This window comes from Coturnix japonica, chromosome 1, assembly GCF_001577835.2.
Source record: "Coturnix japonica isolate 7356 chromosome 1, Coturnix japonica 2.1, whole genome shotgun sequence".
In the NCBI taxonomy this organism is placed as follows: Eukaryota; Metazoa; Chordata; class Aves; order Galliformes; family Phasianidae; genus Coturnix; species Coturnix japonica.
In genome coordinates, this window is record NC_029516.1 from 71,042,327 (window position 1) to 71,067,939 (window position 25,613).

Consider the following 25,613-nt stretch of genomic DNA (forward strand, 5'->3'; position numbering starts at 1 on the left):
CTTTACTAGGAGAGTGGTTAGGCCCTGGAACAGGCTGCCCAGGGAGGTTGTGGATGCCCCGTCCTTGGAGGTGTTCAAGGCCAGGTTGGACGGGGCCCTGGGCAACCTGATCTAGTAAAGGTGTATGTTTGGTGGCCCTGCCAGGCAGGGGGGTTGGAACTACATGATCCTTGAGGTCCCTTCCAACCTGGTTTGTTCTGTAATTCTGTAATGCACCATTTGCTTTCTGTTGTAAGGGAGAGGGGGCTGCTATTGTCTGAACTATGTTTTGTGGAATTAGATAAGATTCCAGCAAAACCTCTTTGCATCTAGATCCCTTTGAACTGTGCATCTTGGGAGAAGTCTTCTGTTAATTCTGTTTCTGACACTACCTGGATTTTTTTGAGCACATCACTGTGCTGTTCTATAATGCATCACAGCTGGGCATAACTTGCAGCAGGATATCAGGTGTTGTGTGAGTACGTGCTCAGCAATAACTCAGAGTAAAGGAGGCTGGGGCTCAGAAACGTATTAGACTTGCACTCATCTTTCTGACTTTTTGGATGATTAAAGCAGAGCAGATTTATAGCCAGCAGATCTTCTAGATAATTGGAGACATGCCAGTCTGCCCACAAGACCTAGACTATCTTATGTGCCTAGCAGGACAGCTCATCTGTTTAAAGAATAAGAACTTATATTAAGAAAAAAAATCTAGAGAGGCTCTTTTGGCTTTGGAGCTGAATCTAAGTAAAGCCACACCCTTCAGGTCTATAGCTTTCCTAGCTCTGGTTTGGTTTTATTTTATGGGAGTGGATTATCCTGTCTAGACTCCTTTTTTGACTTGGAAGCCAAAATAGAAGCAATAAAGCAAGCTGGCTGCGTAACGGGGTGACAAACCTTCTCTGAAGTCCTTTCATTTGTTCGGGCAGTCTTCTTCCCCCTGCTCCCTCTCCTGCCTCTTCCACTGTACCTCAGTACATTTTGCAAGTTGCAGATACAGTTCAGCTAAATTTAGAGCACCAGATGCTTGAAATAAGCCTGGGCCCAGCTATCGCTTACAAAGAGATCTGTTTCAGTCAGGCACATCCCTCTGGGGAGGGACTCATGCTGCTTAAAGCCGAATGAGGCTGAGATTCTTACAGCATTAAGAAATTTGGAATTTCCCCATTTTTCTCTGTGTCTGCTCTAAACTGGTGTACAATGCTGGCTGTTCGTGTAATGGTATTAGTTTTACTCCTGAACTCTACCTCTGGAACTCAGCTTCTTATGAGCTTCTTTATAGCTGCTCTTCTTTAGTATGTATCAAAAAGCAAAGTACAGCCTTCACAGCAAAAGCAAATGCTGTTCTCTCACGTAACTCCAGTTACTTCCACCAGTCTGAATTTAAGCCATTACAGGAGAAGTAACTCAACTGTGTTATTGTAGCTCCGTTGGTAGGCTGCAGGTGGAGGAATGCAGTTGCAACATAATGAATAGGATTGCATTTGTTCCTGTGGAAGGTGTGTACTTTGTGTGTTTCCTGCAAGTGCTTAAAGGACTTTAGGGCAGTGCCTGTAAGAGCCAGAGTATTAATGCTGATGTTCTGGGCATGCATCCAGTTTCAGTAACTTCTCCACGGCACCTCTGTAAATTCCCATTTCCATCAGGATTTTGTGAATCACGCTTCACTCAGCTCTGATGTAGCTGGGCTGCATTGCTGTGCGCCTTATGGACCAGAAACCACCTCTGAGTGTGGTTTTTCCTCAGTAACTGAGTTATATTACGTTGCTGAAATGCAAATGTAGTCCTAGGTTATGTCAGGAAAATGCTTCCAGTAGAGATGAGAAAAAGCTGTTGCTGTTGTGCAGGGTTTGTGTTTAGAGTGAAGCTTTGGTCAATTGTGTTTAAGGAAAATTAATGTGATGGAGTGCAAAGAAGAGCTAGTGTGGCAGCAGCAGGAATTAAGAGCCAGTGTTAAAGAAGGAGGCTGGGATCTTTAGATAGAGTGAAAGCTGAATGGCAGGGTAGCTCTCAAAAGATACAGGCTGTGGGTAAGGAATATTGGCTCGCATCAACTACTGAAAGGGCGTATGGTTAGAACTTGAATTAATTTGGGTGGAAATCAGAAGAATGCATAACTATGAGAACAGTGATGGCTTGGGAACAGCCTTGCAGTGATGTTGTTGGAGTGGCTCCAGTTGACTGGTACTCCATCTAGGTAAGGCAATGCATGTAATAAGAGGCCTGGTATGATGAGCCAGGAGTCCCTGGTTCCTCCATATAAAGGCAACCCTGTAGGCTTGGGGAAGAGTGGCTGGAAAGCTGCCTGACAGAAAGGGACCTTAGACTGATGGACAGTTGGCTGAATATGAGCCAGCAGTGTGCCCAGGTGGCTAAGAAGGCCAATGGCATCCAGGCTTGTATCAGGAACAGTGTGGTGAGCAGGACTAGGGAAGGAATCCTGCCCCTGCACTCAGCACTGGTGATGCCTCACCTTGAGTGCTGCGTTCAGTTTTGGGCACCTCAGTACAGAAAGGACAGTGAGGTGCTGAAGCAGGTCCAAAGAAGGGCAACAAGGCTTGTGAAGGGCTTGGAGAATCTGCCCTGTGAGAAGCAACTGAAGGAACAGGGGCTGTTTAGGCTGAGGGGAGACCTTATTGCTCTCTTCCAATACCTGAAGGATGCTTACAGTGAGAGTGGGGTTGATCTCTTCTCACTGCTGACAGGACTAGGGGAAATGGCCTCAGGCTGCACCAGGGTGAGTTTAGGTTGGATATCAAGAAACACTTCTTTACTGAAAGAGTTGTTAAGCACTGGAATAGGCTTCACAGGGAGGTGGTTGAGTCACCATCCCTGAATGTGCTTAGAAACCATTTGGATGAGATGCTCAGGGATGTGATTTAGTGGAAGGTTGTTAGAGTTAAGTTACTATGGTTAGATTGTGGTTGGACTCAATGATCTTTAAGGTCTTTTCCAACTTGAGCAATTCTGTGTTTCTATGAAAATGAATTCCTTGTGTTGGGTGACTTGGGAAGCTGCATCTCCATTGAACCCAAAGCTTTGATGCTTACAATGAATACAATTCTGCTACCTCCAAGGGGTGCTATTTGGAATGCCAGTAATAACTGTGTATCTTCTGAAGAAAGTGATTGGAATAATGGAATAAAATCTATTAAGGAATGATACCTGAGTGCTTCAGGTGTTCTTATGTGCTAATTTGAGTTTGTGATTTAATTTTTGTCTTTGCAGCACTGAAGATTAGGTATTTCTGTTACAGCATCTGCTGAGCTGGAATACACAGCTGATACAGTAAATTTATGTTATTGTTTTGGCTAAGAAGTAACTAGAAATTCTGTCAACTTGTAACTAGCTTTAAAATAAACAAAGCAATTGCCTTCACTCCAGGGGAAAGGAAGGGATGAGCATCTGGTGTACTTCCTTCTAGGCACTTTGTCTTGGATATTTTGTGGCTGGGGTGGTTTTAAGCCCTTATATTTGAAGTGCACGCTGTTCTATATGTGAGGTTGAGTGTGGAGTTCGCTGAACGGTCCCTGTGCTTCTCTTGTCTGCTTCTTCCAGTAGCAATTTAATGTGGACTAAGCTGGCTCTTCTGCTCAAGAAGCAGTTCTGCCTCTGGCAGCTTTTTTTTCCCCCCCTCTTTGTTGACAGAATTTATGTGGTAAACCCAATCAAGGGACCAATGTGAGTTAAAACTAAACTTTAGTTTGGTGCTCTAGTGGCACTTTTTGCTGTGCTGTCTTCAGGCAAACTGAACTCCTATGGTGTATGTCTCCCTTTCTGTGGGCTCATTTATTTTGCCTCAAATGCTTGAGTGCGATAGATGTGGTGCTGATTTAATCAACTAGTGCTGCATATTAAAGTAATTTATGGTTTGAATATGTGGTATTCAAACAAACTTAAGGAACATAAAATCAGTTTGCTGTAGTGGTTCTTCAATTTCTTTCACACTGTCTTCCAGGATGTCTCACTGGCCCTGCTGTAATTCTCACCCTAAGAAGAAACAGCTAGTGGCAGAGCACAGGAGATGGACAGAAGGAGATGTAGGAGACAGCAATTAATGTAGCAAGTGGTGGTGAGAGCTGGGGAGCCCAGGGGCTCAGGCAAATTAGTCAGCAGTACCTTTCAGCTGTGCACTACTTGGAACAGTTTCTCTCAGCAGGTCCTGTAGCCTGAGAGGTGGTGTGTTGGTTCAGTAGTTATATATAGCTTTATATGCTCTGCTTCTCTGATTTTCCTGTCTGGAACCTGCCTGATGAAGGCCAGTCTTCTGGCCATGTCTCCTCAACCACGCCTTCTGTATTTATTGGAAGTGTGCAGTCCACTGTCTTCTAATGCCTTACTTCTCACTTCATCAAAGTCTAAAATATTAGAAAGCATGCAATACCTGGTAATAGTCTGGGGATTTTTGTTAGAGCAGCTTCTCCTTTACACTTTAACAAGTCGACCATAAGCTCATCATAAAGGTTCAGGCTAGTGTTACTGATCTGCTGAGGCTGAAACCTTCTGATTAAAAATAAAAAGGTATCACCAAGGTTAGTATACTGTTAAATAATTTTGGACAAGAGGTCTGTGCTGTCGGGGGAGAAAGTGAGAGGTTTTTCTCTTTCCTTATCGACCTTCTGGTTTGCAGCTAATCTGATTTAACTGGGCAGATGAGACCTGCTCCCTTTGGCTTCAACTTGATGCAGAAAAATAACTCTTCTAGTGCTACTGAGGTGCTTTACTCGAATACAACACTCAGACACAAATTTGGCTGGGAACCCAATGCACTGTGTACTTGTGTTTCAAACTAGTGTTTCTGCTCTCAATCAACAGGAAGAATGACTTCAGTGAGGATCATAATTGATGCACTTATCACCTTGGCAGTGGCACACTTACATATTAATAGGCTTAACATGAGTTTTCTGCTGCACACGTTATTAAATGTATGGTGGCATGGCACTCGTGTCTAAGTCTAAACTTTATTAATTCCTGCCACCTGTCAGTACAAAGTCTGCATTTTCTTGGTCTCTCCTAGCCTTGTCCTTCACATTTAAGTTTCTACAGAGGTTAGTATTCTCCTGGATGTTCTTCAATCACTCCATAAAGCAGCACATCTAATAAGTATATCAGTGTAAAGTGTGGCCTCAAACTCCTGTTTATACAGCACTGATTTATATTGTATTTTTGCAGTTAAAGCAGCCACTGATGAAAGTGAATTTTGTGGGTTGAACGCTGCAGTTCATCTATGTATTGAACTGATCATTGTGTGGAGCAGTTCTCTAAATATAAAGTAACTAATTTTTGGTGTCCGTAGAAATTTTTGGATTGTGTCAATGTTAAGCATGTTTTGATTTGTTCCAGTAGCCGGATCGAGCTGGGAGATGTGACACCCCACAACATTAAACAGCTGAAGAGGCTAAACCAAGTCATCTTTCCTGTCAGCTACAACGACAAGTTCTACAAGGACGTACTGGAGGTTGGCGAACTAGCCAAATTAGGTATCTATGTTCTTGCCAGCAATCATGGGCTGTGATGTGCCGTCCTTAATGCTTTTGAGTAGCAGATTCTTCTATTTTGTTGCTTAATGTAACAAAAAATAACAGCTGGAATCTTAAAAAGCTGCTGTCTTAACCTCAAAGGGTTTATGTTATAAATAGCTTCTATTTTACTATAGAGTGGTACGTTTTCTGTTACAGCAGAAAACTTCATAGATGTGTGCTACCAACTTACCTCCTGAAGTCATTTGCTTATTGCAGTTAAGAATAAGTAACACTGTTAGAGTACCCCTGGTAATTTGCCTTGGTGTTAGTCATAGTGTATGACTTTATCTGGGTCAGGGAATTAACAGCTGGGAAGGGATTTACAGCATTTAAACAAAGGAGTTGCATGTGTAGTTTGAGATGTATAACTGATAACGCTTTGCTTCACTCCCTGACAGCCTACTTCAATGATATCGCAGTGGGAGCAGTGTGCTGTAGGGTGGATCACTCCCAGAACCAAAAGAGGCTGTATATCATGACACTTGGATGCCTGGCACCCTACCGACGGCTAGGAATAGGTGAGGAGGTGGTTCTTTTGTGTCTTGAGTCATCAAACAAACAAGAATGTCTGGCCAGCCTTTTAAATTGCCTTGTAGAGTTTTTCTGCTACTTTAACCAAGATAGCTCAAGGTGTACTTTCAGAGCAGTAATTGCTTTGGGGAAAGAGTGACTTATAAAATGCTCCTGCTGTCCCGTCTTTCAGAATTTATTTATTTATTTTTAGGACTTTATTGTTCAGGATTTCAAATTCTTTTAGTCACATTGTTTTATTTCTGTGATGTAAACACTCACCTTCTGTAGATAGAAAATTGAAGCAGAAAGATATTCTAAAATAGTTAGTCTGAAGTATGGAACCTGCATGCAGTTCACGTGGGATAGTTCACTTGGATGAGAGCACCTGTGTGCTCTCTTCAAGGCTAACAAGCAGTTAAAGCATGTCGATGAGGGCATTGTCCAAATGTCTCTTAATGCTGACAGGCATGGCTGCCTCTCTAGGAAACCTGTTCCAATGTTTTAACACCCTCAAGGTAAAGAAATGTTTCCTAATATCCAGCCTGAACGCACCACCCCTACTACCCTGTGCAGTCTTGTGCCTATCTTGTCCTGCCATCAGTTCTCAGGAGCATAGATGGGCATCTTATTCTGTTTCACTACTTCAGGGAGCTGCAGAGAGGAGCGAGGTTGCCTCTCAGCCTCTTCTTTCTTCCAAGGTTTTACTTTCAAGGACTTAAATATCCTTTTTATATTGTGGAGCCCAGAAATGCATCTGTTCTTCATTGTGTTACTTCTTCATTCTTCTAAATTATATCTGTCTTTAATTTCTAATTATTGCTGCTCAGGGGTAGTAGTCCTTTACTATCCATACGACAATGAGTTATTCTCTCTGCTGCAGATCTGTGGGCCAAGTCAATGTCCTCAGCACATGGTCTGTCATTTTATCCTACTTTGGTTAACTGCTCAAGAAAGTGGTTGGCGAACTAAGTACAGAATTGATTGTGCGCTTCTGATTTTAAGTATTTCTTTAACTTTTGGCAGGAACTAAAATGCTGAATCATGTCTTAAACATCTGTGAGAAAGATGGCACTTTTGACAACATCTATCTGTAAGTAAGAGTTACACCCATACTATTATGGAGAATGAGAGATGTACATGGGATCAAACAGAGGGAAATCCAGAAGTGTTTTATAGTCTCTAAGTTGGATTATGAGACAACTTTCCTCATAAATATTTAGCAAAAAAGCATCAGAAGGAAGGTTGTGTTGTATTCTGGGTTTGTTGTGTGATACAGAGAAAACCAAAAGCTTGCTTGCTTAATCTTAAAATTGTTTTAAAGCTGTGATCTATAGCAGAATTGCATTGCATTCTTTGAAGAAAAAGGTGGAATTTATTTCTTTTTTTATACTCTCCAGCATTGTCCCATAATAGAAAACACTGCAAGCCCTGCATACAGTTTTAAGTTATTTGCTGTCTGTTGTCACTTACGACACTAATATGTATATTAGAACATCACTCCAGAGGTGCTTAACAGACTATCTGTATTTGCATTCAGTGGCAAGGCCTGGCTGCTTACTCCAGTTCTTGCAGTGTGCCAGGTCACCTGTTTGTGCAGCAGCACAGTAAACTAGGTCAGTTATCTGACACAGCTGGAGAAATCTTCTCTTAGTGTTTTGTTTCTGGGGTTGGTTGGTTTTATGTCTGTTTCCAAAATATCAGCTACATCTATGTAAGCATTTGGCATGATACTGACATGTGAACAAGCAGTGGGGTAGAGGACAGGGGTATTTGAAAGGGTTGTTTTAGTAGTTCCCTATAGAGCAGTTTTGGCCAAAATCACTTCAGAGCCAGCTCCCTCCTTGGCCACAACTTCCTGGTTATACTGGCACAATCACAGGGTGCTGTGAGGATAGTCCTGCAGCATCTGTGGGTTGGTTTCACTTAGGATGTGTTTCCACAGCAGCCTGAACTCTTGCCAGGACTTTTGGAGATGTGCAGTGAAGAGTGTTTTGGACACTGGTATTACTGACAAATGAATAACTCTCTGCTCAAGTTGAGACCTGCTCTGCCAAGGAAGTGTAAATTCCTCCAAATCCAATACTGTTGTATCTTTGTGCCTGCTCTGTAAGAGCAGCAGGTATTTTAAAGAGGAGTTGTAAGTCCGCAGGGCTGCTTTACGCTGCCTTAGCTTTCTGTGAGGAGAGGAGGATGGTAAGCAAGGAGTAAAGAGTTAAAATCCTATTCAGTGTCACATCAATGTCATCATCAGTTTTGTATTAGAGCTGTCTGAGTGATGAACCCTGCACATTGCTTTGGGTCATCTAAGAAGTGTTTCTGAAGGAAGTTTAAAAATAGTGAAAGTCTCACTTTAGAGCCTTTAATCATATATAACTTTGTTATATATTTCCCAAAAGATATCCATCACTTCCAAGTGAAGAAAAATTGAAATTACTGAGCTATCAATATTTAAGTCTTGGCTATTTGTATTCCTTAGAATAGTTTTCCTGAAGGGAAGTATTTGCCATTTCTCATATTTGTCACGGATTATTCAGGAGCTGTGTTATCTCAGGATAACCTGTGGGAAGGCCAGAACTGCAAGTCTTGGGACAACAGTCATTCCTCTCTGGATAGATAGTTCCTTTCCTTATCTTGCTTATGTTCTTTATCCTTTGTTCACAGCACAAATGCATAACTTCATACTGTGGAATGTTCTGAAACCCGTCTCTCTATCCTCGTTTCTGTCCTAGGCATGTCCAGATCAGCAATGAGTCAGCAATTGACTTCTACAGGAAGTTTGGCTTTGAGATCATTGAGACGAAGAAGAACTACTACAAGAGGATAGAGCCCGCAGATGCTCACGTGCTGCAGAAAAACCTCAAAGCCCCTTGTCTTGGCCAGAACGCAGATGTGCAAAAGACCGACAACTGAACAAAACCCCAATGAACATTTTCTTGCACTTGCTTGTCGCCAAATAAGGAAAGAGAGGCCTATTGATATATATTTTTTTGAAATTACACACCTTCATTGTCATCCTCTTTTTTTTTTTATTTTTTATTTTTATCTTGACCTCTCTCCAACAAAATGTAATGCTTCTTCCAAGGATTGTCAGATCATTTTTGGGGTTATTTTTTTTTTTAATGGTATTTTTCTTTTGTTCTGATTGAAGTGGGAAGAGGTGTGCAAATCTCTTTAGTTTGAGGTGTGGAGGGCTTGAGCAGGTTGTCCTGATGACAGGCTTCCTTCAGAGAATTCTCTTGGTAAGCAGAATGTAAATCTGAGGGGGAGGAAAGGAAAAGCAATATCTTGTTCTTTGACTTCTGTATTATCTTATTTTTTTATAACCTACAGGGTACTTTTACTCCCCCAACCTTTGAATGTTATTTCAGTACTTCCCACTCTTCTTCCCAATTTCCCCCCCACCTTAAGAAAGTATGTAGTTCTTCCCAATATTTTTGAGTATGGCTTTTTCCTCCATCATTTGCTGAGAAGGGCAGGCTTCTTTACCATACCTTTTCACTCTGCCTGGGCTGATATTTTTGAATGTTGTTGTTTTTTTTCTAAAAAAAAAAAAATCTCACCCAAGCTGGTGCTACATTTCTTAACTGACTGAGAGGAGGGTTCAGAGTGGACTTTGGTTTTCCTTATCTCCATTTATCAAAATCTCAGCAGATGACTGACAGTGAGAGCTAGAGCTGATTTGGTATAAGTAAACCTATATTTAAAGCAAAAAAAAATCTTGAGGCAAAATCCTTGCTTTAAAAATGGGTGAGATGCTGTAGGACTTGCTGAGAGTTTTATCTGTGCTGTTGGAATGGGAAAAGTGATTGTGACCACCTTACCCATGTTGATCATGTAAGGCAAACACCTGTCTCCAGATAAATTTGCTACAGGTGATAAACCTGTGGTGATGAATCTGAGATGAGTCAAGGGTTGAAGAAACCAGGCAGCAAGGCTGAGATGGCAAACAAGAAACTGACCCCGGTCACATTGCTTTGTAGGAGTGTCCTGGATTTTCTTGGGATTGGCTTGGCTTGCTGTGTTCATGTGCTTCTTCAGAAGGAGGTGGTTAAAAAAACAGTATGTTTTGCTCTTTTGAAGATTCTTTTCCCTTTTCCCTTCAGCCATAATAATGCAGTTCTCCTCTCTTGAGAGGGTATTTGTGGAGCATTGGAGAAAGCAATGTCTACTAGACCAGTTTATGGATTTGGAAAATAGGCTGAGTGGCTTCTTCCCGGTACTCTAACCTCAGAAAAGCTACAGCAAACTGAGCTCTGCTTTGCATACTTTAGTGCTTTCTTTGCATGAATCAGTGCTCCTTTCTATGCATTGTTGCCAGCAATTCTGCGTATGCCAATACAGATACCAGCTTAAGCTTGGATTTTTTTCTCCAAGCATCTGGGAAAGTGCACTGAGTTGTGACAACACCACCCTGCCCCATCTCCCAAGTAGTTACTTAGCTACGTTCTTTTCCTGTTTGTTTTATTTTCAAGTTTGAACCTGCATCTTGAATTCATCTGCTTTGAAAGCCTCCCAACCTATAGTGCGCATTGCAGCGTGCATCTTGTTAGCAGGTGCTGTCCAGTTGTTTGAAGGTGAGTTGGGAACCAAGGATTTCAAGATGAGAGTTGTGAAGAGGCAAGGGATGGTACCCCTCATTGCACACTATGTGGTCCTTTATTACCTGGAGGGGTGACTATACAAGCTGCTCCAGAATTACTACTACTTTCCTGGAGGTGTGTAGTGTTATTGGAATGCATCTTGACAAGACCTATGCTGGAAAATAGCTACTCTGTTTGCTAGGTTTGCACTAATTGAGTCTTGGTGGTGGGCAGGTCTTTAACAACAAAAGCCCCTCTGCATGGCCTGAGCACCTGTGTTTGCAACACTTGGTAGCAGACTCTGGCTGGGAAGCAAAGTTTCTTTGTCCAGAAGCAACCTAGTTTTGACAAAAGCTTATTTTTAGTACTGCCAGGACCTGCTCGCACTGGTTATGTTGGCAGTTCTAGTATCTGTCTCGAGGGGGGAATGTATAGAAGCACAATTAGCTTGTCGTATGCCAACATAGTTTCCCTGGCCATTTGTAGACCAAACCAAGAGAAGTATGTGGTGGGAGAGAGATAGTATTGTACTTGAGGATGTTCATGCAGCACAGCTGTAACTTAGACCATAGCTGCCTCTGGTGCCAAGCAAAGTGCTCTTCATTCTTCTAGAACTAAGTGGTAAGTGTTTGGGTTGGGTAGATGGGTGTGGGGATATGAATTCTTAGGATTTGCTGTTGTCGTAGGCTTCCACAAATCAGTGTGTTTTGCAGACAGTTTTCCTTCAGGTTTAAAAGTACAAGTCTGATGTCTGAACTTACTTGGAGTAACCTTTGTTTCTGTCTCTCTTTGCTTTGGGCTGCCATCATTCTATGAATGTATCCCTGAAAACAATTCTTAAAGCTCCTATTCCACAGCGAACCTGCCTCATTGTAACTTCTGATTAAATGTGTTGTAAGAGGTGGAAGTGAAAGTGACCACGCATGTAAGACTCCTTTTCCCAGGCTATTAATCCTGGAAAACGGTTGTTGGATACGAAGTTTAATCTCAGTCTCTTAGAAAGCTGTGTTCCCTGTACATGGATGAGGGAGGGTCAGTAGTTCTGAACAACAAACAGTTGTGTTTAGTATATTGGCCAAGTTGGCCGTAGTAAGAGAATGCTGCATCTTAGTACTGTTATCCAGAGTCACTGAAACTCTGAAGCGTGAGCTTAATGCAGAGAACTTCAGTTACTTCCTATTGTGCTGCAGCAGGACCTCATTTTAACTTGAAAATAACTGCTTATGAACAAGTAAACTTTCTTCTGAAGTCGGGTGAGAGTTTCAATGGAGAAAAAATAATATGCCAGCACTTCTGGATGAGGATGTAGCAAGAAAAAGGTATATGCAACTAGCAGCTTTAGAGAGTTCATTGTGTGTTATGCATATTATTCTTGAATCTCTGCAGCTGGTTTTGTTGTACATGGATTAAAGTGTGATATCCACAGAGAGACTTCTACTAGAGGATGCCATAGTACAGGGGAAAAGATTCATCCAGGAGAGATATCCCTCTTTTTTGGGAGGGGGAGGAAGGGAGAGGATTTATTTTGTGTATACAGAAACTGGCCGAGTTTACACGATGCAGCTAATGGTTCAACTTGCCAACTCAATACGACAAACTGTTACAACTGAAACAAACTTCTGTGATATTTTGTTAATTCTTGATGGTGCCCTGTGATGTCTAGTAAAAACAAATCGATCTCCTACACATCCGTTGTTCCATTCTCCCCCTATGTTGTAATCCAGGGTCAGCTGCTATGCATAAAGTCTGTGTTTCTGTCGAGTGTTTGCTGACTTGGATGTTTCTTTGGAATCTGCGACTGCTTTCTGATTAATTTGGCTAAGACCGCCCCTGGTCTCTTGAGTTTCATTTAGAGTTATGCTGTTTGCGGTTTACAATTGCATTCTCAGCGTTACAAATTAAGTTGCAGGGGGAGCAAATTCTTTACCGTTGAGTCGGTCCGTTATTAATCTCTTATCATTGCCCTCGTTGTACATCAGAAGCATGTTTTTGTTTTTTTGTTGTTTTTTTTTTCTCAGACTCTTTAGAAATACTGTTCAGAATAAACGTGCACTATTTGAGTTATGTCACTTATGCCTTGTCATGTGCGTTTCTTGCAGTCCAGCTGTTTCCTTCTGAAATCATTAGGATGCTGTGATAAAGTGAAGCTCAGTGGGCTTGGCTGTGTTGGGCTGCTGCTTCCCTGACCTCTGCTGGAGAGCCTGGGAGGCACAGCTGGAGCTGCCCTCTGTCCTTAGCAGCCTAAGGGGGGGGAAGAAGCAGCATAGGTTGTATGTCAGCTTTGGGGCTGTTAGCTGTATGGGGCTGTTGTCCCATTAACGTGGCAGGGGCTGGAGCCTGCTGCTGGGCTCATAGATCCATAGAATGGCCTGGGTTGAAAGAGACCATAATGACCATCTTGTTTCAACCCCCTGCTATGTGTAGGGTCACCAACCAGCAGCCCAGGCTGCCCAGAGCCGCATGCAGCCTGGCCTTGATGCCTGCAGATATGGGGCATCCACAGCCTCCCTGTGCAACCTGTCCCACTGTGCCGGGCCTTCATTCAGGCTCCTTTCCCTTTAAGACTTTTTGCCCGCCCCCAGCCTCTCTTCTCGCTCTCTCATTGGATGACCGAGATGCCGCTCTACGACAGTTCCTGTTTCGGCCACCTTAACTTGTTGACGGTGCTCACGCCACTCTCAATCTCCTTGGCCGCTGATTGGTCACTGCTCACGGTGTTTTGGGCGGCGATTGGCCTCACGTCTCCTCCTCCCCGCCCACTCGCGTCGAGTGCCGCCTTCCTGATTTCACGCTCGTCGATTGGCCCGCGGGGCTGAACCCGCGCCGTCCCATTGGCTGCCGTGAGCCGCGCGTGTTAACAGCAGGGTAGGCTGCGCGGGAGGGCAAGAGAGCGGAGGCATTGGCGGCGCGCTGGCACTGGGCGCCCGCCCGGAGGATGGTCCCCGCCGTGGGGGCGCCGCCGCCCAGCCCGCCCAGCCCCAACGTGAGTGCGGGCCGAGGGGGGGGGGGGCGGTGCTCGGGGAAGGGCGGAGGGGAGCGGGTTGGGGCCGAGCGTGCCGCCGGTGGCCGCCCCTCCCCCTTCGCCGACCGTTGGCCGTGGTGACGGCGGGGCTGAAAGCCCGTGAGGGATCCGTGTCCGGCAGGGCCCGGTGCGTCCCGTGGGCATCCCGCAGCACTCCGCCGATGGGGCAGCCCCTTTGTGTGACGGGGCGGCATCGCTGCCATGTGAGGAGGGGTGAGACGGCGATGGGCCGAGGAGGGGGAAGCGTGCAGGTATCGGCGCTGCCCAAATAGGGGTCGTTGCTGGGAAGTCCCGGAGGTCCGAGGTGCTGAGGAAGTTGTAACTTGGGAGACAGCGAGAAGCGGCCACTTTGTGTCACTTGTGATATCTGTCACCTGGAACGTGTCTGCGGTGCCGTGTCGTGCGTCTTGTTTGTGCTTTTGTTGTGGCAGAGCTCGGGCTCGAAGTGTGGTGGTTTCAGAGTGCGATGCCCACCTCCCTCTTCACAGCTTTTCTGCTGACTAAAATTGTCCTGTTGGGTGTGTTTCCAGTTTGATTTCCTAAGGAAAGAAAGCTTGAAGATATGCTCCATCAATTCCTTTTCCCCCCTGTCACATTATCTCGTTGTCCAATTTCCATTAAGTTTGCCGGTAACGGAGATTGAAGCCCTTACCCTATGGAAACCAGCACCTTGCAAATACAAGCTCAGGACTTGGGGCCACGTTGAGTGTAGGGCACCTAGAAGGCAGCTCCCTCTGTCAGCACCTACCACAGTACTGCACGCACACAGCCATAGCTCACAGTGCCATTTGTGCAGGGCTGTTGGGAAGGAAGAGAAGAAAGTAAGAAGAAAAAGAGATGTGAGGGTGTGTTGGGTCACTGACCACAATGGAAGTGTGACTTCAGCTTTTTTTCCCTCCATGTACAGCTCAATGGGGCAGTCTTAGTTACGTTGATTATCTTATACGGCTCCTTAACAAACTGTAGAGTGCTATTTGTCACAGTAGTTGGACAAACAGGAAGGAATAAATTGTGGCTGAATGGTTGTTATTACGAGGTGTTAGAGGCTTAATTCTGTCTTTCAATTAATACAGTAATAGTGACCTATAAGTACACTTTGGGATGAAGTGCTCATCAGTTTATCGGAACTAAGAAAATGATTGTGTTCCAAGCATGGTTTTCAGATGTGTCTAAAATAACATCAGCCACGTGAGGTGTACTGAAATCATAAGGACACCTCAGGCTGCCAGCTATGGGACAAATTAGTCCACGGAGTGATTTGGAATAGAGCTCTGTTCAAAATGCACTTCTGCTTTGCAAAGCAGGTTGATTTGGGGTTTCATTGTAACCAGGCCCAGCCAGTTTTTAGGTAAATTAATTAGTGTGTGGATTTAAGTTGGGTACCAAACTGGGTAGGGATAACCAACAAATATATGTGGAGGATGAGAGCAAGGACATGCTGGATTTGGCAATAACCAGTTGATAGTTGACTTTTGTATATTAGTGTTCGTGTTTTTATAATAACTGTTTGGATCCGAGGTAGAATAACTGTAAATGACACGTGCCTGTGGGGAGGTAGAAGTTGTATTTGGTGTGGAGGGAGCCTCAATTAAGAGGATATTTATTTTAATAAGGCTGTTTGCATCTTAAATTGTAAATGCATATAATAGTTAACTTGTAAACATACCCTCTGCACCACTTAGAAGGATAGGAAGTATTGCAGCACAGCCTTTCAGCTGAGACTTAGCTCTGGGCTGCCTGGAGAGGCTGTGGATGCCCTGACCATGGAGGTGTTCAAGGCCAGGCTGGATGGGGCCCTGTGCAACCTGGTCTAGTATTCACTGTGGAGGTTGGTGGCCCTGCCTGTGGCAGGGGATTGGAACTCAAGAATCCTTGGGGTCCCTTCCAGCACAAGCCATTCTATGATTCCATTAAGTAATATAATACTGAACACTGCCCGTGAACTTCAGAATGGCAGTGGAAACATGTGCCTGGCTGTGTGTGCACACAAGGTGTTCTTATGAAAATGGTTGTACAGCATGTGTGTAGGCATAGCATCTGACAACATTAATGTTTCTGATAGATCCATAATTCATTGACTTGCAGCTCTCAGGCTTTTGAAGATGCATTCTGCTTGTCTCCAGCTTTAAGGACTGCTCACTTGCAGTCACTTTGTCACTTGTTTCCTGTGCTGCCGTTTTTCATCTCTGTCCTATTTTTGACTCTTGTATTCAAGTTCAGTCCCATGGGAACACCTTTTCCTATTCTGAAGGGTATTGATTATAACGTGGTTCTGGAAAGTTGAGTGAGAACACCTCAGCTTGAACTGTTGAACAGAAGGTTCCTTTTGGCCTGACTGCAATAAAACACACAGACATCGTAACTCCCTGGTTAAGAAACCCTGTGCATTGCCACACCTATCTAATGGTAGCCTAACTTGCTGGTTATAATGAAATCCCAGCTTTTATATGTGTGCTTTGTGTATCTAAAGCGTACTTTGTTGCAACTTTGCAAGCCTAAGACTGTTGTCATGCTCTGAGTGAGCACAAAAGCGAGCTGTGGTGTGCACGGGATGGACAGATCTTGTGTAACCGGAGTTAGTTTCCTGTATGAAGTGTTGTGGCATTAACCTTCTGAGATGAATGGGCTACTTCAGCAGCTGTGACACTTGATAGCATCTGTTACATCAGCCGAGCTGTATGCCATTGTGATGCAGAAAGGAAAGCAGCAGACTCAGAAATGTTCTCCGCTTCCCTTTAACAATTGCCTTTGTCTCCCTGTTGCCTGCACTTGTACTTTTGTCTGTTTACTTGACCAAAAGGAGATCAATTCCACCTAAATGCACACCTCAGTCTTGCTGGCACTCATATCAAAGTCAGTTCTTTGTGGGCCATCCCTAGTGAGGATGGAGTGTTCCAAGTTTGGGTCTGCTAGCTCAGAAGTCTAAGAACAGACTTCTCATGTCCTGTGATTCTTCACAAGGAGAGTGGTTAGGCCCTGGAACAGGCTGCCCAGGGAGGTTGTGGATGCCCCGTCCTTGGAGGTGTTCAAGACCAGGTTGGACGGGGCCCTGGGCAACCCTGATCTAGTAAGGTGTATGTTTGGTGGCCCTGCCAGCAGGGGGGTGGAACTACATGATCCTTGAGGTCCCTCCAACCCGGGTCATTCTGTGATTCTGTGATCTGGAAGTCAGTGGTGTGAAGATAGTTGAAGATCTTGTTCTTTATGAGGCTGCTGCACTATTAAGTCAGCATAAAGGTACGGGAAAAGGAGAGCTCAACTTGATCTGTAGCGTAAAGTGAAACAAATGTTGGCAGTTTGGGATGCGTGCTGCATCTGTAGTCTGTAAGAAGTGGTTGCCTTGTGGTAGGATGGTTATTTCATGTCAGCTCTCACTCTTTAGTGTAGTTAATACTGCACTGCTTTCACACAAGTCTCACTTGTTCTAACTTCAGAGACTTGCTGAGCCATTTGAGAAGCCTAAGCGCTGCCAGCGAAGGTGGGGAGACGCAATATCGTGTAATTCTGGAGTAGTTAAAGCTCCCTACATGTCTTCCTATTGCTGTAAGGACAGTTTATTAACTAGGAAACTTAGCTCACTAGTTTATCTTGTTGCAGTGTAAGTCATTAACTCTGCCAGTTTGTTGTTCTTCAGGTCTCCTATGGATTTGGATCTTGTGCCATTTTATAAACAGGAGGGGAAGCGGCTGTTTACATGGGTGGATAGTGATAGGACAAGGGGGAATGGTTTTAAATTGAGACAGGGAGGTTTAGGTTCGATATGAGGAGGAAGTTTTTCACTCAGAGGGTAGTGATGCAGGCAACACATTGCCCAGAGGCTGTAGATGCTCCATCCCTAGATCAATCAAGGCCAGGCTGGATGTGGCTCTGGGAAGCCTGGTCTGGTGGTTGGTGACCCTGCACACAGCAGGGGGTAGAAACATGATGGTCACTGTGGTCCTTTTCAACCCAGGCCATTCTATGATTCTGATATATAGCATATACTGATTGTGATTTTAAATTTCTTCTTTAAGATGTGGTTGTTATAAGAAAGCGTCTGTGCTTCACACCTGTTCCCAGGTATCTTTATTTGTGACTTCTGTTAAATCAAACCAAAATAGTTTGCAGCTTTATCCGTGCCAGTAAGATGCAAAGCTGTCTGTCAGACATCCAGATCACAGGGTGAGCCCCTTATTTCTGAAACTAGAAATTAGGCCCACTTTATCTAGAAAAAAACTGAAAAGTAAAGGAAAGAAAGAGCCCTCTTCCATCTACTAACGCCTTTTGCTAGGAGCCTGCAGTGAAAAGTGCGCTGCAAAACTGTGGTGGTCCTGTTCATTTTTGTCAGGTATAGGGTAGTGGCATTTGTTTTTAAAGCTTATTGTGGCTGATAATAGTGAAAGCGCCATTTCAGGGATACTGTGCTGACCTTTCCTGAAGGTCGTGGCAGTACACTGCCTCAACAGGTGCTCTGGAAGTGCTTTCAGACAGCGGCAGAAGTACTGTTTCACTGTACTTTGCCTGCTTTTGCCCTTAAGATTCACTGGGAAGAACCTTTACACAGACAGATCACAGTAACCAAATCTGATTATGGATTTCTTCTGTGTGTTGTAAGGGAGCTTTGTAGCTGAGACAGGAAGCGCAACTATATGGGTCTTAAGATCACATGTTAAGTTCTTAGTTTGTGTCTTCTCAAACCTTAGCCTATAAAATATTAAGAGCTTTACTGTGTAATCCTTTGGAGTTAATGACTTATCTGAAAAGATGTATTAAAAAGGTTTACATAAACTCTCCTGCGCATTTCTGTTCTTGGGCATTTTGTAGTACTTGTTAAAGTGCTTGCTTATCTAGTATAGCGGTATGAGAACACTTATGGCTAACTTGATAATTCCTTAAGATCTCACGCAGTTTTATAAACAGATTACATGAGATACTGTTACATAGGAGTAGAAATGTGCTCACAGCCTGTACAGGACACTTCTGTTGTCTACTACAGGAAGATGTGCTGTTGCAGAAGGAAGCTGTCTGCAAGCTGCTTGGCACCCATTTAGCCTTACCAACCAAAGCAGAGTCTTGGATAGCTTTGTGACATAATTAGATGTGTCTTCAGTTTGAAACTAATCTTCCGTTTTGGAGTGCACAGTGGATCGCTGAAAACCATGGAAATGAGCACTGCCATGCAGCTTAAATGCTACCTTCTTTCTTGCTTCCTTTGTGAAATTGGTACATGGTGACTCATGAATCTTAACAAAGTGTCTATGGAGCACGGTGTCCTGAGAATTTCCATGGTCTTTGTTGTTGTGGTGTTTTTTTTTCCCTGATTTCCCAGATAAGAATTCTAGTCCCCTTGTTTTGGTCTAAAATGGCTGAAGACCTTCCTTAGGGTGACATCTCTGATCTCTGTGATTTTTAGCTTCTGTACCAATTGTGTAATTTTTGCTCGTTACCCTCAAATACCTGCTTCCATATAACAGTTCCCCCTGGATCATGGGAGACAGTTTGTGTTGGCATTTTCTTTGCTAGCACTGCATGTCACTTTGGTCTGTCCATCGTTCTTTGATCATCCAGAGTGGGTGGAGGTGGCAGCAGCTCACAGCTGGGTGCAGAGCTCCAGAGAGGCTTCTCCTGAAGCAGCTTTCAGAACATCAGCTGCAGGTAAAGGGCTTTATTCAGTGAAGTGATATTCCTGTCTGTGCCTCCTCTGAGGTTTAAGTGAATGAGGAGTAAAGGGACAGCAATGCCAGAGCAAGAGTAATGAAAAATAATCTAAGAACTTCCTCAGAAGTCACGAGCAACGGTGACTTTATTATTATGAAAGCTGTAAACAAAATTGAATTTGGTGGCACACTGCTTGCATGATAAGCCTGCTTCTTCCCACAGTATTGTTAAAAAAATTAAAGAGAGAAAGAGGGAGAAAGCTTGCTTTCCAGTTCTGGTATGTGATCTTCTATAATAGCCTTAGTGAAACTTAATTGCTTTAAGACAGTGGGAGGAAAAATAGTCTTTGAGGTTAGATAGTACAAACAAAAGGAGTAAGAAACTGTAAAAGCAGTGAAGCTTTTATCCCCATCTGTTGTTGTTGTCAGACACTTGAAAAAATTAAGTGGGTTGAATAGCACTCTGTAGTTTATTGGCATTGGTTTGCTATCACTCTTGCAGAAGCTCACGAGGCAACTTAGTTGCCATAGGAAGCCATCATCTGGTATGGATTGAGAATGTGTATTCTGTGAAAAGTCAAGATAACTCTTGCCTGCCTTTCAATCCTTCCTAGATTTAATAAAAATCCCTTCCTAGATTTAATAAATAGAGTATGTGTGGTGATCTGGCTGACCTGAACTGTTCAGCCAGCATGGACGTGCTGATCATAGAGGAACATCCGTTCACTCACCTACTCTGTCAGTGCCGACCTTACCCATTCTTCTCTGCCCCGTGCTCAATTTTTATGAACATCTGGGAATGCCATGTCTTTGAGGGGTTTTGTTTAGGTCCATCACTGGAGATGAATCCATCACTGGAGGATGAATAGACACAGTGTAATAAGAAAAAAACATTGGATTCCTCAGAAGCAAAGCTAAAAAATACCAAATGGATTTTCACTGTCTTGAGTAGGACCTTTACTCCTTCAATTTTCCTATCCAGTAGTCTTAACAGGTTACTTTTATAAGCAAAAGTAGTTGATATGTTGGTAACAATTGCAAAGGTAAAGCTTCAAGATTTCTTTCCTGCTATCGTTTTGTTAGCTAACTGCAAAATGACAATAGTAGCATCTCAAGGGGGGGATAAAGCAAAGGCAGTGATGATTTTTGTCCCAAGGGTGCCTTGCTTGTGATTAAAAGCGTGAATTAAGTCTCTGGTTGAAGCTAGCCTTGTAGTAGAACATACATCAAAGACTGGAACAGAGCATTCCAACAGCACATTGAATAAAGAGGTCTGTATCTCAGGGGAAAAGATATCATTTGTGTAGAAGTTACCTATGCCATCCATAAATCAAAACTAGGTGGTTGAAACTAGGTGGTCATTGTGGACCTTTTCAACCCAGGCCATTCTATGTGTTTACGTGCTGTGTGATTACAGAATAAGAATAGGAAAAAAAATCTTCAGTTCCTCATCTTTCTTAAGTTACAGCTTCAAAGTAGGTGCTCAAGTGTTGTAAATAAGAGCTATTTAATACACTTCTTCATTTTGTGGAGGAAATTGGAGCTTGAAAGAAACCAACTCTTCAGTTAGCTAATGGGTATGGTCTTGTTTATTCTTACCATCCCTACAGAACTGTTACGAAATGTTTGAATTGTATGAGTGTCAATAAACTTCTGGCTTGGAGTAATCCCACAGTAAAGCAAAATTAAAATAATATTAATTGCTCTTTAACACCCTGTTGCTTCTGCAGGAAGTGGGTTGTGTGTGAATCCCAGCAGCACTGAAGCATATGAAATGCAAACTTCATTGTTTATTTCGTTGTTTGCATGTGACAGTCAGGGAGGCTGGTACCCAATGTGGTGGCATCTGGCAGGGAACAGCATCCCTTGGAAGAAACCCATTGACTGGAAAAGAGAGTTTGGCTGCACCTCCTCCCACTAACAAATGAATAAATAATGTTCTATTTTTCCTTTTTACTTTCTTACAGTAGTTGAGTTTATAATTGTTTTTTTTAACCCGAGGAAATAGAAACCAGTTCTTCATAGACAGCAGAGGTTCAGAAGGCATCAATGCAAGTGTACTTCATTTTTAATGGTCGCATGACCAGCCTATCTACAGAAAGGTGATGGACTTCTGCACACATTGTAGTAATGTAATGATTGTACCAATACGTTACAGTATATATTTCTATATATCAGGCATTGTCTTACAGTATATTTTTACAGTATATATTACTTTGTAATGTGTCTTGCCATGTCTTTCACAATATTTTGCAAAATTTACTGAAGTAATCATGGTGGTAAGCCACAAGGAACTGAGGCAACACATACATAGGGAATTAAAGAATAACAACTAAACATAGCCAGTCAAATATATAGCCAAACAAAACATGCCAACTGGCCTTAATCCAATCTGTTTAAACCAAATAGTTTGTAGCAGTGAGTCATTAGTGCTTATTCATCTTCAGAGTGTATGTAAGTTGAAGACTTGTTGTGCTGAGTGTGCCTGCTAAATGAGGTTATCCCTTGTGCACCTAGTACCACAATAAAGCATGCCTGCTTCTTAATGCTCAATTCATCTTAAGGAGTTTTCTTTCAGCCTGGTGTTCTGTCCGGTAACAGTAAGGCCCTCTCCTAGCTATTGAAGGCAAAATGATGTTGTGTGCAAAGAATCCAGAAGATTGTAGTTATTAATTCTTTCTGTAATTTTCTTCAGGTTCTCTTCTCTGAAACCATGCCAGAGATGACAGAGAATGACACCCCTACTAAGAAGCAACATCGGTGAGTTTCTGTGAAAAAATGATTTTTGCGGTTCTGTAGTCTGTGGTCATACTGCAGTGACAATATTTCTCACTATAAATTTATTAACAAGGTTATTAAGAAGGAGTTCTGAGGGTTGACCAGGATTGATGCAAAAATCTGGGAACCATGGCTGTAAAACTCCCCTTCTCTCTTCTATCCATGCTAAATTTAGGTCAAGGATATATCTACCTTGACTACCAAGGCAAAAGAGATTCTTTATCACACGGACTACTCAGATGCTTGTGTCTGCACCACTACTTGGGTTAGAGTGCAGCCTGTATTTACTGCAGCAACTCCTTGCAAATACTGGCGGAAAACTGCACTCATTTTGATGCCTTTCACAAATTACAGTGGAATCTAGATCGTCACAAATCTCTGCTGAAATTCAAAATACACCCTGAGGTTGAATAGCAATGCTGTAATCAAAGTTCATGATCAGATGGCTTAGGGTTCATCACAACTTTCACAAGTTTTTGTTTCTGTGTAATAACTTATTGATCTGACACCTGATTTGGCAGCGTAGTCCTTCTGTCCTTAGTTACAGCATCCAACTTATGCTAGCCAGCCATATAGGATATGTTTTACAGTAATCACAGGTGATTATCTTCGAGATAAGTGAGAAAACTGTAGTTTACTGTTAACTGAGATTGTTTTAAAATGATTTTCTACACACATTGAAGTTGTGGTGGTGCAAATTTTCAATAAATAGAAGAGTCATCACTTGTAGAATAGCTGAGGAACAGATGTGCAGGCAACAGCACTGTCTTGTAATCACTGAGTTGTTCTAGATGCTTAATGTTGGTGGTGAGTTACCAGAAATAAATGTACATAGACTCAAAGTGCAAAGGGTATGTGACATCCACACATATCTTATATTCTCACTTCAGGTTCCTTGTTACATTTGGACTGTGCTTTAATAGTGAGTGGAGAGCAGAAAATACTACTGTTTGTTGCATACTGTAGGCAAACCACTAGACTGAAAGGGCACCGTGGGGCAGAAGTCTTTTGAAATATTTATCTATTTTTTAAATGAAATATCTTTTTTGAGAAAAAAACGTGTGTTGTTTTCCTGTATTTCTTGAAAATATTTGGCTTACTGAATGTCTGTTGATGGGACACTTGGTTTTATTTATATAAAGCACGTGTTTAGAATTTATTGACTTATAGCAAAAGCAGTTTGAGGCATTGCACATTGATTCTCATCTGTTTGCTGTTGGTCCAGGGATCCCAGAGGAACATGTGAAAACAAACACACCCCCAAATTATATCTAGACAGAATTTTGAGGCAGAGAAAAGAGTTTGAGTTGCAGAGGGAACATGCTTCCTTTGTTAGGAACCAGAATTATGTCTGATAACAGAAGGTTGATATTTTAAGGTAACAGATCTGAAAGAATCTGTTTGCACTGTAATATTTTCTCCTGTTTCATTGATTCTGTGAGTGTAAAAGCAGTATTTCAAGCAAATTATCGGCTATCCTGTTGGTCAAAATTACTTTTTGGGTTATAATATTTAGCATTGGTTAGTATGATAGTTTTTGTTAAACAAAATAATCAAAATCCAGCACTGTCCAATAAATATGTAGAAATAACCAAATGGATTATTACTGTATTTCTTGTTAGGCTGAAATTGATTCAAGTCTGAACTCTGATAAAACTATTTAATGCTGGTTTAATACAAATCCTATTGAGTACTACTTCTGCTATATTTGGGAGGTGATGGAGTTGCCATCCCTGGCAGTGTTCAAGAGGCATCTGGATAAGGAGCTAGGAGATAGTAGGTGTGGTAAAAGGAGGATGGTTGGACTGGATGATCTTGTAAGTCTTTTCCAACCTTTCTATGATTCTTGTTAGGAGTGGTGTGTAATGTTTAGTATTTCTAGCTGTAATTGAAATAATAAAATAAGAGACAATTGTGTGCAGGTTTTTTGTTTTCCTTCTGTTTCACATCACTGTTTTCCCTTTATCCTTAACAGAAAGAAAAATCGGGAGACGCATAATGCAGGTGGGAAAATTATTTTTGTTGTTTCTTCTATGAAAAAGCACAGATTCTTCAATAAATTATTTTGCCTGGACAAGGTCCCTCTATCATAGTTTATAACATTAAAAAAAAACCCGACATCCTACCAGACATCTCTCTGTGGTCTGCTTAGAATACCTATGCACAGATCAGTCCCTTAGGCCTGCACCCAGCAAATCTGTGTGAGCATCATCTGTACGCTGTGGAACTTAACATCCCTTGTGCAGTGTGCAGCCTTTTCTCTCTTACTTTCAACATCATTTGACAACTGTCAGCAGAACTGTCAGGCTTCAGAAGTGTCTGAAGGTTTTGGCCTTGTTTATCTACATAGATACCGAATACTAAACTCTTGGGTCTAGTTCCCCATTAAACAGTGCAAATGTGTGGTCTCTGCAACCTGAACTGGAGAAAAAAAGTACCCAGTAGTTTCCACGTGTCCAGGATGTGGCCAATTTCCTAAAGACTAGGAAGTATTGGGAAATAATCTTAACAAGTTAATTTTAAGGTGGCTGGACTCATTCTAATTCTCGGTTCCTGTTTCACTTGCTGATAGCTTTGAAAGTCTTCCTCTAATGGGCTGATCTCTGCAGGACGTGGGGACAAGCTCCCTCCAGCCCTGTTGCTTGCTTAGTCATTAATGTCTGGACAAACTGAGTGGAAGATACTATCAACACAAAGGAATAGTGCTTCACAACCACTGTGGTATCTGCATATATTAGCAACAGTAAGATATTTAAAAATTAAATCCCAAGGATGACGTATTTTAATGTTTGTACAGATGCTCAGAGGCATCAGTGATGAATTTTTAAACCTGCGTGATTTAATTGGATAAAGTGATGTAAAAGTTACAGGCTCTTCAGAGCTATTACATTGTTTTAGAAGATAGATAGGCTGCGGGATTTCCTTAAAAGCTGTACACAAACCTCTGCCTTGCCTGTAAATGACAATATGGAGTGCAGCTTTAGTTCAGAGTAACTACTTTGCTTAGTTTTTATTTCTTTAACAGTTCTGTTCTTCGTTTGCTGTAAATGAGCATTGCCTTTTGTTGAAGTTATGCTAGACATGGGGAGGAGTCCAAAGACACATTACCTGTGCATTAGGCCTGGCAAATTACATAGTACCCAGAGCAGAGCAGGTACCTTGGGGGGATACTTTAAATGAGATGTATGCATTGTTGTCATGCTAGAGTCGCTGATCTAAGCAGAGACTTTAAACAATGCTTGGGGGTTTTGGGATAGTTGTTTGGTTGGTTTTGGTATGTTTTTATTCTCATAAATTTAATGCAGAAGAGGCTTTATTATGCTGTGTTAGAATAGTACTTAATGTATCTAGGCCTGTCTCTGGGAACACTGCCTTCCTGTCCTGAAATACAAAAATTACTGCACTTGTTAGAGAAATGTAAATTGAAGTGAAAGACTAATGAAACAAAACTATTTAAAATAAATCAATATATCCTCTTTAGAGGAGCATGATGGAAGTAAAGCATTGTTTTGCTTGTAGAAAATATGCTCAGTCTGTGGGTTACTGTTTTTCTTCATGTACCAAAAGCAGCCCTGCTGCACAA

The 25,613-nt window shown here is 42.5% G+C and overlaps 2 protein-coding genes across 5 annotated transcripts in view; both read left to right on the forward strand.

The window, feature by feature from the left end:
- The window catches only part of NAA50 (N-alpha-acetyltransferase 50, NatE catalytic subunit), a 28,035-nt gene extending 15,368 nt beyond the window's left edge, over nucleotides 1–12,667 (forward strand). The window contains exons 2-5 of one of the 2 annotated variants that reach the window (XM_015874300.1): nucleotides 5,323–5,459; nucleotides 5,900–6,019; nucleotides 7,038–7,104; nucleotides 8,744–12,667. In XM_015874300.1, coding sequence (XP_015729786.1) covers nucleotides 5,323–5,459; nucleotides 5,900–6,019; nucleotides 7,038–7,104; nucleotides 8,744–8,924 — 505 coding nt within the window. In that variant the 3' untranslated portion in view covers nucleotides 8,925–12,667. The remainder of the gene's footprint in view (nucleotides 1–5,322; nucleotides 5,460–5,899; nucleotides 6,020–7,037; nucleotides 7,105–8,743) is intronic. The other variant, XM_015874309.1, reaches the window with a different exon arrangement.
- A 459-nt stretch (nucleotides 12,668–13,126) lies between these two features.
- Nucleotides 13,127–25,613, forward strand: part of USF3 (upstream transcription factor family member 3) — a 38,305-nt gene continuing 25,818 nt past the window's right edge. For 2 of the 3 annotated variants that reach the window (XR_001557831.2, XM_015874312.2), the window contains exons 1-3: nucleotides 13,127–13,577; nucleotides 21,948–22,012; nucleotides 24,006–24,034. Coding sequence is in view for 2 of the 3 variants with exons in the window: in XM_015874312.2 (XP_015729798.1) it covers nucleotides 13,530–13,577; nucleotides 21,948–22,012; nucleotides 24,006–24,034 (142 nt within the window). In the remaining variant the exon portion in view is untranslated. Of the gene's footprint in view, nucleotides 13,578–20,115; nucleotides 21,355–21,947; nucleotides 22,013–24,005; nucleotides 24,035–25,613 lie in introns of those variants that run through there. The other variant, XM_015874328.2, reaches the window with a different exon arrangement.